Here is a 14,538-nt window from a genome sequence, read left to right as displayed (position 1 = left end):
TCAGTAGAAGACTCTGCTGGTCATCAATGACTGACACATACAGAGATCTCCATATATATCAGTCAGATTGGCGGATGAGTTGTAGGTGTGAGGGCCGAGTAGCAGCCCGAACCTCTATTAAAAATATTATCCAGCCCCAAGTGGTTCAAATGGACATGTGCACAGTAAAACCCAGTGTTCATTTAACTCTGAAACTGTACTGGACCTGTAAGGGTTCATTTAACTCTGAACCTGGACCTGTAAGGGTTCATTTAACTCTGAACCTGGACCTGTAAGGGTTCATTTAACTCTGAACCTGGACCTGTAAGGGTTCATTTAACTCTGAACCTGGACCTGTAAGGGTTAATTTAACTCTGAAACTGTACTGGACCTGTAAGGGTTCATTTTGGACCCACCTGTCGGATCTCCTCCAGCACCAGGGTGAAGACCCAGAAGTACAGCACAAACTCCAGATTGGTAGGGCCATCGGGTGGGGGCTTGAAATCCACCAATAGCACGTAAGCAAACAGGCACAGGAAGAGGAAGTACATCAGCACGTTGCCTAGGAACGAGGTGACGGGCGCGAACCAGAACTGCCGCCAGCGCTGCACGGCGAACGGACGCTTGGAGACTGAGGCGGTGGAGGAAGAGCCTCCTGCAAGAGTTTGTAAGGAGAGGAGGGACATTTAGGTGATTCCCCTTTGGTCTCTCTACTGCAGAAATGATAGCTTTGAAGTAAAGCATTAAAAGGTTATGTATGTCTGAGGGTTGGCGTTTAGGTAAATGAAAAATGTACAGTATTGTAGTTGTTCATTCTGGTACACAGTACAACAGTGGTCATTAACATGAGGTACGGGAACCCCTAGAGGTCATTGGCGGGGTTCCAGGGGCTCCCCAGCTAAAATATAGATACTTAATCTTCACTATTATTACTGTACATGTACTTAAATACAACTAGAGAACATACAAGAATGTGTATTTTTATCAGAGTTTCATTGTTATCTCTATACCTAAAGTGTCTCAGACAGTCCCCCGACCCCACTTTGAGTACCCCTGAAATCATTAACATGGGCAAAAGACATGCAGCGTTCAGAAGAACATACCTTTCAGATTTTCCCTGACAGCGTCATATTCGTCTTTATCTTCCGGACTGGGGCACCATAAGAGGAATCCAAGAGAAAGAAAAAGTATGATTATCACAAACGTCCATGAAAAGATTACTACTATTACTATTATGTGTGAGACTTTCTTTGGCATCATTGTACATTGTTTTTGTATATCCTGCATTTTTTTCAACTGGATATTCCAAGGTATTTATATTTGACTTAAGCAAAGCTTGACTTGAACTCCATAAGAAACAAGTGATATATATAATAAAAATAATAAATAAAATAATAAAACGTAGGTGTGTGTGTGTGTGTGTGTGTGTGTGTGTGTGTGTGTGTGTGTGTGTGTGTGTGTGTGTGCGTGTGTGTGTGTGTGTGTGTGTGTGTGTGTGTGTGTGTGTGTGTGCACGCTCGCGTGCGTGCGTGCGTGCATGCGTGTGTGTTTGTTTACGTCTTCACAATGTCAGCCAGAGAGAAGACACTGGCATCATTCATTCCGTCCAGACTGTCTGTGTCTTGACCCGGACCCTGATGCACCTCAACCTTCACGTCCTCCTCCTGCTCCCTGAGAGAGAGAGAGAGAGAGAGAGAGAGAGAGAGAGAGGATGGTAAAACAGTGATATAATTTTAATCCCTGTTTGGAGAATGTTTTTCACTCTACTCTAGTACAGCAACATTACAGTAGTATGCACACTCGCACACACACACACACACGCACGCACGCACGCACGCACGCACGCACGCACGCACACACACACACACACACACACACACACACACACACACACACACACACACACACACACACACACACACACACACACACACACACACACACACACACACACACACACACACACACACACACACACACACACACACACACACACACACACACACACACACACCTATAGCTGATGAGGTCTGTGTAGATGAGGGGTGGCAGGAAAAATGAGAGGACCAACTTCCAGACTTCAGTGCTTCTCTCCATGTCGCCCCACCAGATCTGAGACAACAGAGACTACAATCCAGAGAGACACAGAGAGCTCAACAATACACCGACATATCGGCCTTTGACATTCGCAATTATGCAAGGAGGGAATATGTTTAGATTTTTCCACTTTCAATCTGGCATCCCTATTTTGGGAATGGCATAATTGGCATTAAATGCAGAAATGTTCACGGTTTTCCAAAGTAAAAGAAAAAGCATGCGGTAGGAAATGCAGAGTTTAAGGATTAGTGTATGGCCTGCAGGCCTGGTTCTGACCTGAACACCGTCGTGACTGAAGAACAGGCGCGCATCAGCAGCAGTCGCCATCTGTAGACAGGTAGCCCCCGCCCACACTGGAGACTTCCTTATGAGGAGAGTGAAGGTGCGATTCTCACTGCTTTGGTAGCACTGACTGAACACATCTGAAGACACACACACAAGATGAAAAATTAACAGCTAAGTTCCTGCGCCTTCAAGCAGTAGGCTACTTTGGAATTAAGTTCAATTTACCTCTTAAAAGATTTATATACAGTACTGGGCAAATTACAATTACACACGCAGTATAAGTAGTAGTACTGTAGGTTTAAGTTCTGTGTTATCCCTAACACAATCTTAGCTTGATAATCAGTCCTTGCTGGCAAGCGATACATGGTGTCACGGAGATTAAGACAAGATACAAACAAACGATCTGTAGTCCTCAGATCTAGATGCCAGGCTGACTTACCATTAGCCAGGTTCTCAAACGTCTGCGCCAGCTCTTTCATGGACAATTTGGTCTCAGTCTCACTCTCCAACTTGGAGAGCTCTCTCAGTATCTTACAGCCGCTCAGCGCACTCAGAACAGACTCCCCTGCCTGACCCGGGAAGACAGAGAAAACGGTTAGTTAACGGTGCCGTCTGAGTTTTTGTGTTGAAGATAAGGTAAGGTAGACCTGTATTACGATTAAGTTCTGTTTCAGCTTCACCCAGCTGATGGCTGCTCAGATGGTCGTGAGAAGCCCTCAGGGCACATGGGACATATCAGCCTTCAACACACTGTGCCAGACATACAGCCCAGCCCCTTGCATCCAGTAGCCCAACCCACTTTGAGTGGCATTTGGGGCAAATGCGCTCCCCAACGTACGGCACGGCAACTCGCTCATTTTGGCTCGCTCGGTGGAGCCTCTTGTGGCTCAAGTTCGCTTGAGACGACGAGCCTATGACGCAGTCTAAAACTATACTTTATCGGCAAAAACAATTGTCGGCGGTTGGCCCAAGCGGGATTTGATCCAAGGACGTGTGGGTTGGGAGTCTAATGATTAGCGAGGCAAGCCACTGAGGCCGGTGCTAAGATGGGGTGTTCTGTATTCGAATGTGACAACACCCAAATCCTGTGAAAAAATACCTCATTTGATTGATTGATTGCATAGTTTATTGAACATAAATGTAAAAACAGCAACCGAGTACAGTCAAACACTCAAAAGGTATAGCACCAAAAAAAAGGTCCTTCCATTTAGGTCCTATGCAATCAATTCAATTCCTGTAAAACGAAATAAGGATGGCATAATTCCACAAAGAAGAAATGCCCTAAATGTCCTATATCACTGGTTCGCAACTAGCTCTGCACTGGAACACAAATGTTATACTAACCACAAAGTGGCAGACAGTAACATAATTAGTCAGGTTGTTTATTGTCACATCATGCTCACATAATACTGTCATTAGAAACTTTGTAAGGCAGTGAAAAACATGTAGTGCAAGCTCTCCCCAGTCCCCAACAGTGTGACAAATAAATAAGATCTCCAGAGCCTCACCATCTCCCAGAAATAAATGGCCATGTCGCTGCGGTTCTGAAGTACGGCCCAGACGAAGAGTGATGACCAAGGGGAGAGGCAGCGCTGCTCCCGGTATGTACACTCCCCAAGCAGCAACTTGTTCACTTGCTACGTGTGTTACGGTTGATGTGGAGGCCAGAGAAGGGAGAGAATTGGCGCAGAGATGGGGATGGTCAAAGGGTATGAAATAGGAGGGATGGAGGGAGGGAGGGAGGAGAAGAGCAGATTGATCAGGACAGAGGAACAACAGAGGAAACAGCTGTTCATGCTTAGTTTTATCTTTTCCATCGTCCATCCACTAGATGGAGCCAGCTGATTTGTATTGGTATGTTGAACTGCTGTAAACTTGGAACCTTGGAGTACTCATTCTGTAGCTCAGGCAATGCTGGTCAGTAATTACATCATCTGTTAAAGGCAAAGCTGCATATACTGTAATATATTTGAGATATTTCGAATTGTTCACAGGGTCTGTAAATATGCACTTTAGCTACTGTATGAGATACAGTAGGCCGATTCTACAAATGTCTAATGAACTATTCTAAAGCTTAACAGTTTTCTGAATAACTTATGTTGCTATAACAGTAGTTCTACAACTCTTCTATGTCAAGGACTCATACAATTATATGTACAGTATTTGGCCACCAACCCCCATCTAAAAAAAGCAAAGATTTGAGTTAAAACTGTTGGAAAAAAAACCCCATATATATTCAAAAGATTTGCACACATTTTCATGATTTAAAAGAAAAGGCAGATCTACAAGCTCATAGCCTGGCATAGAGAGACGCACTATGAGTTTGTACATCTGCTATTCTATAATGGTTAAAGTGGTCATAGCTCAAATCTAACGTGTTTAATAATTGCTTAAACATAATGGCTTGTCATTGTCATTGCAACTCCACATGTTTGTCAGTATTGGACATATACCGTATGAGCAAAGTGCACTGGTAGTGAGTTTCACTGACCTTCAGAGCCTTCCTGGTGCCGGTGCTTTGGTCCAGACCAAGAGGTCCATAACCCTAACCCTAACCCACTGACCTTCAGAACCTTCCTGGTGCCGGTGCTTTGGTCCAGACCAAGAGGTCCATAACCCTAACCCTAACCCACTGACCTTCAGAGCCTTCCTGGTGCCGGTGCTTTGGTCCAGACCAAGAGGTCCATATCCCTAACCCTAACCCACTGACCTTCAGAACCTTCCTGGTGCCGGTGCTTTGGTCCAGACCAAGAGGTCCATATCCCTAACCCTAACCCACTGACCTTCAGAGCCTTCCTGGTGCCGGTGCTTTGGTCCAGACCAAGAGGTCCATAACCCTAACCCTAACCCACTGACCTTCAGAACCTTCCTGGTGCCGGTGCTTTGGTCCAGACCAAGAGGTCCATAACCCTAACCCTAACCCACTGACCTTCAGAACCTTCCTGGTGCCGGTGCTTTGGTCCAGACCAAGAGGTCCATATCCCTAACCCTAACCCACTGACCTTCAGAACCTTCCTGGTGCCGGTGCTTTGGTCCAGACCAAGAGGTCCATATCCCTAACCCTAACCCACTGACCTTCAGAGCTTTCCTGGTGCCGGTGCTTTGGTCCAGACCAAGAGGTCCATAACCCTAACCCTAACCCACTGACCTTCAGAGCCTTCCTGGTGCCGGTGCTTTGGTCCAGACCAAGAGGTCCATAGTAGAACGGCTGACACACGTCACCAAGCAGGTCCCACAGCAGACGAGACACCTGGGGGAGGAGAAGACCACGCCATCATGTGTCACATGTCTATATGGATATCACACTCTTAGAATAACTTGTATATACATATATATATACTGTAAATTATATTTAAAAAATAAATCTATGCCCAGGCGGTGGCGTAACCGTCTGGGCACCCGACTGGTAATCCAGTCGCAGTGTGCCGCGGGTTCGACTCCCGAGCCCGACACGGCCTTTACTGCATGTCTTCCCCCATCACTCTCCCGTTTCCTGTCAGCCTACTGTCTGTCCCTTAAAAAAACCAATAAAAGGCGTAAGCCTCAAAAAAAAATCTTAAAAAAAAAAAAAAAAAAAAAAAAAAAATCTATTGTCTTTAAAAATATTGGCAATATTTATTTTCGTAACCCAACCTTTTCTCCAGGGACTATTTTCACCTAGATTTTTCAAATCAATCCCCATTTTAAAATGCGATGAGATAACTCTATGACCAAAATTGCCCACGTAATGACATTTAGTGTGTTGGATTATCAATCTTGCAGGCAAGCTGATTTTCATACCATAGGCATACCGCAATAAATGGAATTCAATGGCTTCCTCAGAAATCAAACAAACCACATTATGCTTTTTAAAATGCTCAGTCCTGGTAAATGGGCTACACATGCCAGACCGCCAGTATGTCCTCTCAGACCATGACTGCATATAGTTTCATGAAACACAGGAAATGATGTTGTAATCCAAAGTGCAGTGGACTCTGCATGGCAGGGGCGTCCTCTTCCCTGAGCCAAGCTTGCGCCTGACCGCATACCTGATAATGTGATATCAGGTCCCACTGAAGCGGCTTCAGTGAAGCCTGATTCATAATTAGTTGCACAAGGCACCGGGCAACCAAGTAAAACAGGCGTAACAGTGTTATAAAAAGGCTGTGCCACCCTCTTGTTCTAGTGTTGATTTCGTCTACTAATGTTCATCGACGAGGACAACTAAATAAAAACTAAGTAAAAACTAATCTATGATGACTAAAACTAAGACTAAATATCCTACTATAAATGCGCCACATCTCTGCATGCGTGCGTGTCTTAGTGTGTGTACGGTTGTAATGCACGTAACTCGAGAACCATTTGCCCCACCGACTTCATATCCGACACACGCGTTTCACACCACCGAAGGGAGTGCAGTGCCCGGTGTCGAGTCGGTCGGACACGGTTCTCCAGAACCACCACAAAAGGCTCTGGTCAGGCTCTGCCAGTGGGCCTAATCAGCCAAAATCCCCTCACCTGTGCAATTTCCAGCCTCTGCCTCAGCCAATTGATTGCCATGGCAACCCCACACCTGACAATTGATTAGCCTACTTAACCACAGTCACAGTCAGTCAGTTTGCCCTCTTCACACACAGGCAGATAGAGACAGAGATCTCCATGTGAGACACAGACAGACAGTTAAAACTGGTGCTATGACAAGTTGACAACGAGTATTATTAGGTTCCCAAGTTGCATCGTTCTCAAATAGGCCGGTAGCCGACGGGCACGTACAGGTCTAGTACTGACAATTTCGTCAACAAATAAAAACTAGACTAAAATGTCAATTTATGATTGCTTGCATGCTGAAAATAGTCGAACAAACTAGACTAACTAAAAAGTTGACTTAGAACGAAAATACATCGCTTGGATGCACCTGGGACGTATCTTCAGTGATGTATCCCAAGGTCATCTGGGTTTCGGGTCTCGCGAACATCATACCCCTCACTCAGGTGACCCAGCCGGGGTGATCAAGTCTCGACTTACGTCCCAGTAGCTACCCTCGATCAGACCCACTAGGGAAAGACCAGGGCCACACAATCCGTTGGATCCACTCCGGAACTACTCTGCCGGGACTGGGAGGTACAATTCTGGCATGTGGAGGGACTAGGCTCTTTGGGTTGGCTCCTGTCCGGGCCCCTCCTACGTCTCACCAGGTCCACTCCTGCTCTCACCAGGAGTACCGCCAGGACCTGTGCGTTGCACCAGACTCCCAGAACCAGACACTACATTCAGGAGTGGTGGATTCTTGAGCCGCAATGGTTCTGCAGGCTCCACCTGGGCAACAGTGGTACTGCAGGCTCACCTTGCGGCTCGAATGGGACTCCTAAAGGCCTCATCAGAGTTTTTTGGGCTTCCTCCTGACTAAAATGTGACTAAAATTAACATTTCTTCAAAATTTGCTGTCAAAATCAACAGCCTCTTGTTCACCTCATACAAGCTGAGCTCCTTGGCTGACGCAGGCCCCTGCATCAGACGCTGGGGACTCTGTGAGCTCTTCAGGGAGCCGTCCGTGGAGCCCGCCAGGCCGTGCCTCTCGCTGAGGCGCCTCTGGAGCAAGGTGTAGACCAGCGAGCTGTCGTCCAGAGAGCGGTACAAGTCCTCCAGCCGTCTGTACGTCAGGTAGTCCAAGATGTTGAGGCCGTTCTCACAGAAGAGGCGCACAAACTGGGGCTTGTCGTTGATGAGTGCGTCCGTCATGGAGTCCTCCAGATCGTCGTACTAAAAACATAATCAGTTCAGTCGTTATCTTTTTATTTTAACAATTTTTATTGGGTTTTTTTTCCACTTTAAAATACAGGACATACAAAGACAGAAAAGGAACAATACAAAACATGAAATAAGAACAACACAGATCTACCCTCCCACCCACCCGCCCCGAGGGGAGGGGCGGGTGAAGCACAATTAAATGTGTGTAGTTATCTGAAAAGAATTATTCATTGCAGATAAGTGATGCATTTTTTTGCTAATCCCCGCTGCCCACTTGCTTTTTATACAGGTGATTCGTAGATATAGCACAGCATTAGATTACAGATTACAGTAGATTAAGCACAGAATGCTGTCTATACTGTAGGCGGGGATGAAACCTATGAGCTGAATAGCCGTTCTTATACTGTACATTTCATTCCATCATTGGGCTAACTTCTAGTTAGTCAAATAACAACAATGAAATGAAACTGGCTGGAACACCATCAAGGACCCATGGCTGACTGTGGACTGACTGGGCTCCCATCAGCCCTTTCATTCAGTGCATCATTTGGAAGGCTAAAGCAGGCCTCGCTGCTCACCTTCCACTGGATGTCTCCATTGAAGAGCTCAGTCTTGGCGATGTCCACTCTGTCCCAGGCCACTGCCAGCTTCAACTCCTCTGTGTACTCACTGGCATCACTAGCCACTCGTTTACTGGCTGACCACACACACATAGTCAGTCAGTCACACACACACACACGCACGCACGCACGCACACGCGCACACACACACACACACACACACACACACACACACACACACACACACACACACACACACACACACACACACACACACACACACACACAATAAAATGACAACCATGAAAACCTACACAACTGGATAATCTGATTTTGATAAAAGTCTAGATTTTATTTAGTTGTCTCCATAAAGTTACTACACTGCACAAAATGTCAGCCTTTGGCAATGTCTAACTCTAAACGAATGAAACGGTTTAACTGTGCAATAAATACGTACATTAATAAATAGCTGTTGTTGTGTGCCTGTGTTACTAAGCTGAAAAAAGCACTATGTGAAAGCAGGTGAGGCAGTATCCTGCTATCATTGACAGGGCAGGGGTAGACTTAATTTCTTTAGCATCTTCTTTCCAAGTGCTTTACGTTAACCCATTCTGACCTGAGATCAGATTCTAAAAATGTCTTCTACATCCTGACAGTTTTCTGAAAAAGCTATGTTTCTATGTCAGTCGTTCGGTGGCGCGCTATGAGCTTGAAGATCTGCTATTTTTCAATAGCTAAAGCATAACATAATGCTAACACCAAAAGGGGTTCCCGCCAAAAATAGGTTAAAAAATATATTGCGTACAACATATCATATCAGTGACAAAACAATTTCATGTACTGTACATATGATATTACATTAATGTTCCTCTCTGACCAGGCCTTTGAGCATCACAGTATCATGTACATGAGGACAGAATGTTTACCTCTGACTAGGGCTTTGAGGATCACAGTATCAAAGTCATCAGGACTGTCCTGCCCTCCATTAAACAATGTGATCAGATCTCTGTTCTGATAAATACTGAGAGTCTGGAGGGAGATGGACAGAGGGAGAAAGTAAGGGGAAAGTGATATTTGGGAAAAACAGTCTTTACAAATATACGCTAGCGCACTCACACACACACACACACACACACACACACACACACACTCACCCTGTCCACAAGTTTCTCGAGGTCGGCTTCTACAGGGAAGTGCCTCCTGACCTTCTCACGGGTTCTGTCACGGAGCTCCGCGCTGGGCCCCTCGCCCACGTCCCCCTCCGCTGAGGGGGAAACGGGACTGAGGGGAATGGAGGGGAGGTCGACCAGCACCTCACTGATCAAGTCCGCTGCAGGCCCGGTACCAGCCAGGACTAGCCAGGGAGTGGCCTTCCTTAGAGAAAGGTCCACTCGCTGAGAGACAGAGAGAGAGAGAGAGAGAGAGAGAGAGAGAGAGAGAGAGAGAGGGAGAGATAGAGAGCAACATAGAGAGTGACATAGAGAGATAGACAGTTACATGAAACATATAATATATACATCAGTGGTTCTCAAACCTTTCAAACCGCAAACTCAAAGAGTTTTGAGGCATTACATGTTGTTTGACTCGGCTCCACGGAGTTGTGAAAATAGCCCATCTACAACTCACACTGCCTCGCAACATGAGACATTGTGAGCATGTAGATTGGATCATTTCAAAATGTTTGGCAATTTGGCGGCTGCCAATGTTTATTGTTTAACCTTTTTTTAATAGTATAGTGTAGTTTGTTGTATTTTAGAGGTATTAAAAGGTCTTAAAAGTCACTTTAGAAACGGGCAGATACCCTGAGTATACACTTGTACTGTATGTTGGATTGTTTACTGTTGAGTGAGGAAACAATGATGACCTTAAGCACATCATCAGGGTGGGGACGCCCAACATCATTTGGTAACCCATAGGTTGAAAGCCACTGATATACTATACATGACATACATAGTGTGGCTGTATAGGATGTATTTTCATACCTCTAGCATAGAGGCATCTCCTGATATGAGCATACACAACACCGGGATCTCAATACTGCCACTGCCTGTTGGACAAAGACATGGGGAAGGTGAGAGAGGGCTTTCAAATGATTCAAAACTAAGTTTGACCCTGGTAAACATCGACCTTTTGAGGACTATATTACTGCTGAAGATCAGTGTTCTGATAATTACATTATGCATTGTGGACTGTGGACACGCTAGTTGTTGGATTAATGGTGTCTGTTTTCACACCAGTAGTGAATTTCTGTTTTGAAACCTAAGAAACATAATGTGATCTGTCCAGTTTGGGAAATATTTTGCAAAGACCAAGGATGAAAAGGCAAAAGGGTAGGGCAGACAATAACCAATTTACACCACAGTTAACAGTTCAGTTGCACCTCGCCTGAGATTGAGTTCACAGCAGGGTTCAGAAGGGGACTGGTCTCTCTCTATCTCTGTATATCTGTCCCAGCAGGGTTCAGAAGGGGACTGGTCTCTCTCTATCTATCTCTGTATATCTGATTGTTCAGAAGGGGACTGGTCTCTCTATCTATCTCTGTATCTGTCTGAAAATAGACCAATCACAGCTCCGCTCATGCTGCCACGTAGCTACATACAGCCAACCACGGGGCTAAGAACCGTCAACGTTAGCGACTTGTGTATCATCTTCCCGGTTATGATGATTCTCTCAGGGTTTGTTTTATTTTTATACTAAGCATCGAAGGCTCTCCTGCGAAAACAATTGCGAATACAATCTGCACATCACACTGTACATAATCACTAATGGACGGCATTTGCGTCAGTAATAGAGGAACAGGAAAATGGGTGCTCACTACACACTATGTATAACATTTTCAACTTAAAAAAGCCCCATCACACAAAGGCCCTAGTGTCAGCCTGTTGCCCCGTAGGGTGAGTAATTATAATAAATAAATAACGCCATTGTGCCTCTATCAGTGCTCTCAGAATTATTGGGAAAAGTGTGACAGTGTTGTCTCGCTTTTTGACAATGTGAGGTTGAGATCTTATATGAGGCGTTCGTAAAGTATGGATGTAGAACAAATCTGTGTGTCACGTCTGTGTACAATGGAGAAAAATAGTGGCAGTGGGAATACCTGACATTACTGTCAGTTTGTACCATTGACCTGTACTGTATACTGTAGGTCTGTGTGTGTGTGTGTGTGTGTGTGTGTGTGTGTGTGTGTGTGTGTGTGTGTGTGTGTGTGTGTGTGTGTGTGTGTGTGTGTGTGTGTGTGTGTGTGTGTGTGTGTGTGTGTCTCACCCCAGATGCCAGTGCGCTGATGGGAGATGTAGTCCTCCATTTTGGCACGGAAGGCCGTCTCGCCTCCTCTCCGGCCCACGCTGCCATCATCCACCAGCAGGAAGGCTTGGTAGTTGTTATCCAGACAGTGGGAGTCCCGGGACGTGTTTTGGACATAGTAGCGCGCTGGGAAACTCCCCTGGAACACAGACAGCGAAGGGCATGTTCAGAAGGCTATAGCTAACTGAACAGAGATGTACTGTACAGGACAGACAGGCAGAGAGACGGTCATTTAGCAAAACAATTATGCGTGGCAATTTCAGTGAAAGTGCAATGCAAAATGTGTGTGCGTGTGTGTGTGTGTGTGCGTGCGTGCGTGCGTGCGTGCGTGCGTGCGTGCGTGCGTGCGTAGGCATATGTGCACACATGCACATATGCCTATGTACTACATCAGGGGATTTCAACAGGTGGTCTGTGCTTGGGACACTAGTTGTCCGTGAAGGTATTGCATGTGGTCCTTGACCATGCATTTAGTAATGTAGCAAAGTGAAGATTTTGTATTTTCTTCCACGGAACAGTGCACTAAACTCTGTGCACTGTTCCGTGGCATTGCGTCAATGTTGTCAGTCTGAGGTTAAGAAATTCCACAGAAAATGGAGACCAGCTTGCCTGATTACCATCATAATTAGGAAATGTGCTAATCATGTCACCATGTGTCTGCTCTATCAGTACTGTATATCAGTTAAACTGTGTTTAAAGGTTGGATAAAGTAAGAGAATGGAATAAGGGTAACCATGGGATGGGAATAGATCAGTGGTTCTCAAAGGGGAAAAAAGGAAAGAAAAAAGAAAGAAATTTAAAATTAAAAAAGTTAAATAATGTCTGGGCTTGGGCTTTGTTGCACGTAGTATCGTGCAATAAATGAAATCAAGCCCTTAACAGTCATGATTTAATTTCACACTTTATATTAGCTATAAATTCAAATATTTTCTTACATTTAATGTACTTTTGAAATACAGTATTATTTAAACATATTTTAATACATTTAACAAAGGCATTTTTTTTATATTTGAAAACATTTCCCCATGGACTACCTGCAGGCCTATTATGCCATGGACCACTAGTAGTCCGTGGACCATCGGTTGACAAACAGTGGTTGTATAGACATGGGATGCATTGCATAGCAAGTGTTACGAAAGCACTATTCTTAGCAGGCCATAACCCATCACAACAGTGGTCCCCAGATTGATTCTTAGTCAGGGTGGTGGTCTCTGGTTCACAATCAGTTGAAAACCCCTGTACTACATGATTGTTTACCAAGTGAGCTAAATCTGTCCTTTTGCCTTCCGGACAACCCTGTTCTGTAAGCAGCGTGATAACGAACTGAACCCACATTCCACAGTCTTAACTGCAGTATTTATATCACCACAGATTAAATAATTATATTAGATATGACACCACTGTCATGGTTAATTTAAAGTGCATCTTTTTCTGCCAACACTCACTGTAATTAACTAAGAAATAATAATGTCAATGCTAATCTAGGCGTGTTGACAGATTACAGGCTATGACATGTCAGGCAAACACAGATCCGATTGTTATTGAGAGAATCTGTTAACAGCTACAATAATTTTTTTGTTTTAATTTTATTTTAGGTAATTCTTTCTTTAAAACCTTGAAGAAATGCATTGAATAGGATTAACTAACTACGTTAGTTCCATTGGTCCAAGCCGGAACACAATTGATTGATTGATTGATCTCCCCACTCTTTCATTGAGACATCAAATTAATATAAATTTTATAGAAAACTAGTGTATAAACAAGTTTCTGCAGGGAAACTAGCTACTGACTTTTGAGGATACGTCATAAGTGCATCCAGGAGATGTTTCTTGCATAGTTAGTGCTGCTGAAACATGATGCGTAAGTTATGTGAAATATAATTTGATGGGAAATTGTGCACACTTGATGTGAGCCACTAAACAGCTCAGCACTTGGCAGCCCGAGCCATACACACACAGTAATATCATGTAGTGTTAAATGTTAATATATCAATTTATAACTCTCAGAGTTAATTTAACTCTCAGTGAACTCACAGTGAATCCTTCGGATGACAGATGTGCCCTTGCATGATGGATCTGCCTAGGGGGAGAGCCAAGCAAGCGCGCCCTGGTGGGTGGGGTATTGTTGGTTGCCAGCCAGTGAAGACTTACTTTGCATTGGATCAGATTGTATTGTACTGTGCAGACTCACATGAGCACAGGGTTAAGCCATGTGATGTTCATAATTTACAAATGGCGAAGGTATAGCCGATCTGCATGAGATAAGCAGCGCTGTCATTGGCGGGGCCATGCAGCACAAATAATATGCGAGTAGGGCAATCGTCAGCGACGTCCCTGGCGATATGAATACCACGAAAGGTGAATGCATAGCTCAGTGCTTGCTGCTGCCTACCTGTGAAAGGTGAATGCATAGCTCAGTGCTTGCTGCTGCCTACCTGTGAAAGGTGAATGCATAGCTCAGTGCTTGCTGCTGCCTACCTGTGAAAGGTGAATGCATAGCTCAGTGCTTGCTGCTGCCTACCTGTGAAAGGTGAATGCATAGCTCAGTGCTTGCTGCTGCCTACCTGTGCGTTGACCAGCTGCTGTCG

At 44.9% G+C, this 14,538-nt stretch overlaps 1 protein-coding gene across 1 annotated transcript in view; it reads right to left on the bottom strand.

Annotated features, from left to right (window-relative positions):
- trpm4a (transient receptor potential cation channel, subfamily M, member 4a) overlaps positions 1–14,538 on the bottom strand; it is a 47,590-nt gene that overhangs the window by 16,149 nt on the left and 16,903 nt on the right. The window contains exons 6-20 of the mRNA XM_083780130.1: positions 14,515–14,538; positions 11,913–12,090; positions 10,631–10,695; positions 9,803–10,042; positions 9,575–9,677; positions 8,667–8,785; positions 7,810–8,100; positions 5,510–5,611; positions 3,870–3,998; positions 2,801–2,930; positions 2,353–2,498; positions 1,994–2,106; positions 1,537–1,650; positions 1,083–1,129; positions 396–634 (exon numbers count right to left, since the gene is read on the bottom strand). The exon at positions 14,515–14,538 is cut by the window's right edge and continues 146 nt beyond it. Coding sequence (XP_083636256.1) covers positions 396–634; positions 1,083–1,129; positions 1,537–1,650; positions 1,994–2,106; positions 2,353–2,498; positions 2,801–2,930; positions 3,870–3,998; positions 5,510–5,611; positions 7,810–8,100; positions 8,667–8,785; positions 9,575–9,677; positions 9,803–10,042; positions 10,631–10,695; positions 11,913–12,090; positions 14,515–14,538 — 2,040 coding nt within the window. The remainder of the gene's footprint in view (positions 1–395; positions 635–1,082; positions 1,130–1,536; positions 1,651–1,993; positions 2,107–2,352; positions 2,499–2,800; positions 2,931–3,869; positions 3,999–5,509; positions 5,612–7,809; positions 8,101–8,666; positions 8,786–9,574; positions 9,678–9,802; positions 10,043–10,630; positions 10,696–11,912; positions 12,091–14,514) is intronic.

Source organism: Protomyctophum parallelum, assembly GCF_964188405.1.
Source record: "Protomyctophum parallelum genome assembly, chromosome: 13".
Classification (NCBI taxonomy): Eukaryota; Metazoa; Chordata; class Actinopteri; order Myctophiformes; family Myctophidae; genus Protomyctophum; species Protomyctophum parallelum.
The sequence above is the reverse complement of the archived record's forward strand: the minus strand, read 5'-3'. Positions and strand labels throughout refer to the sequence as shown.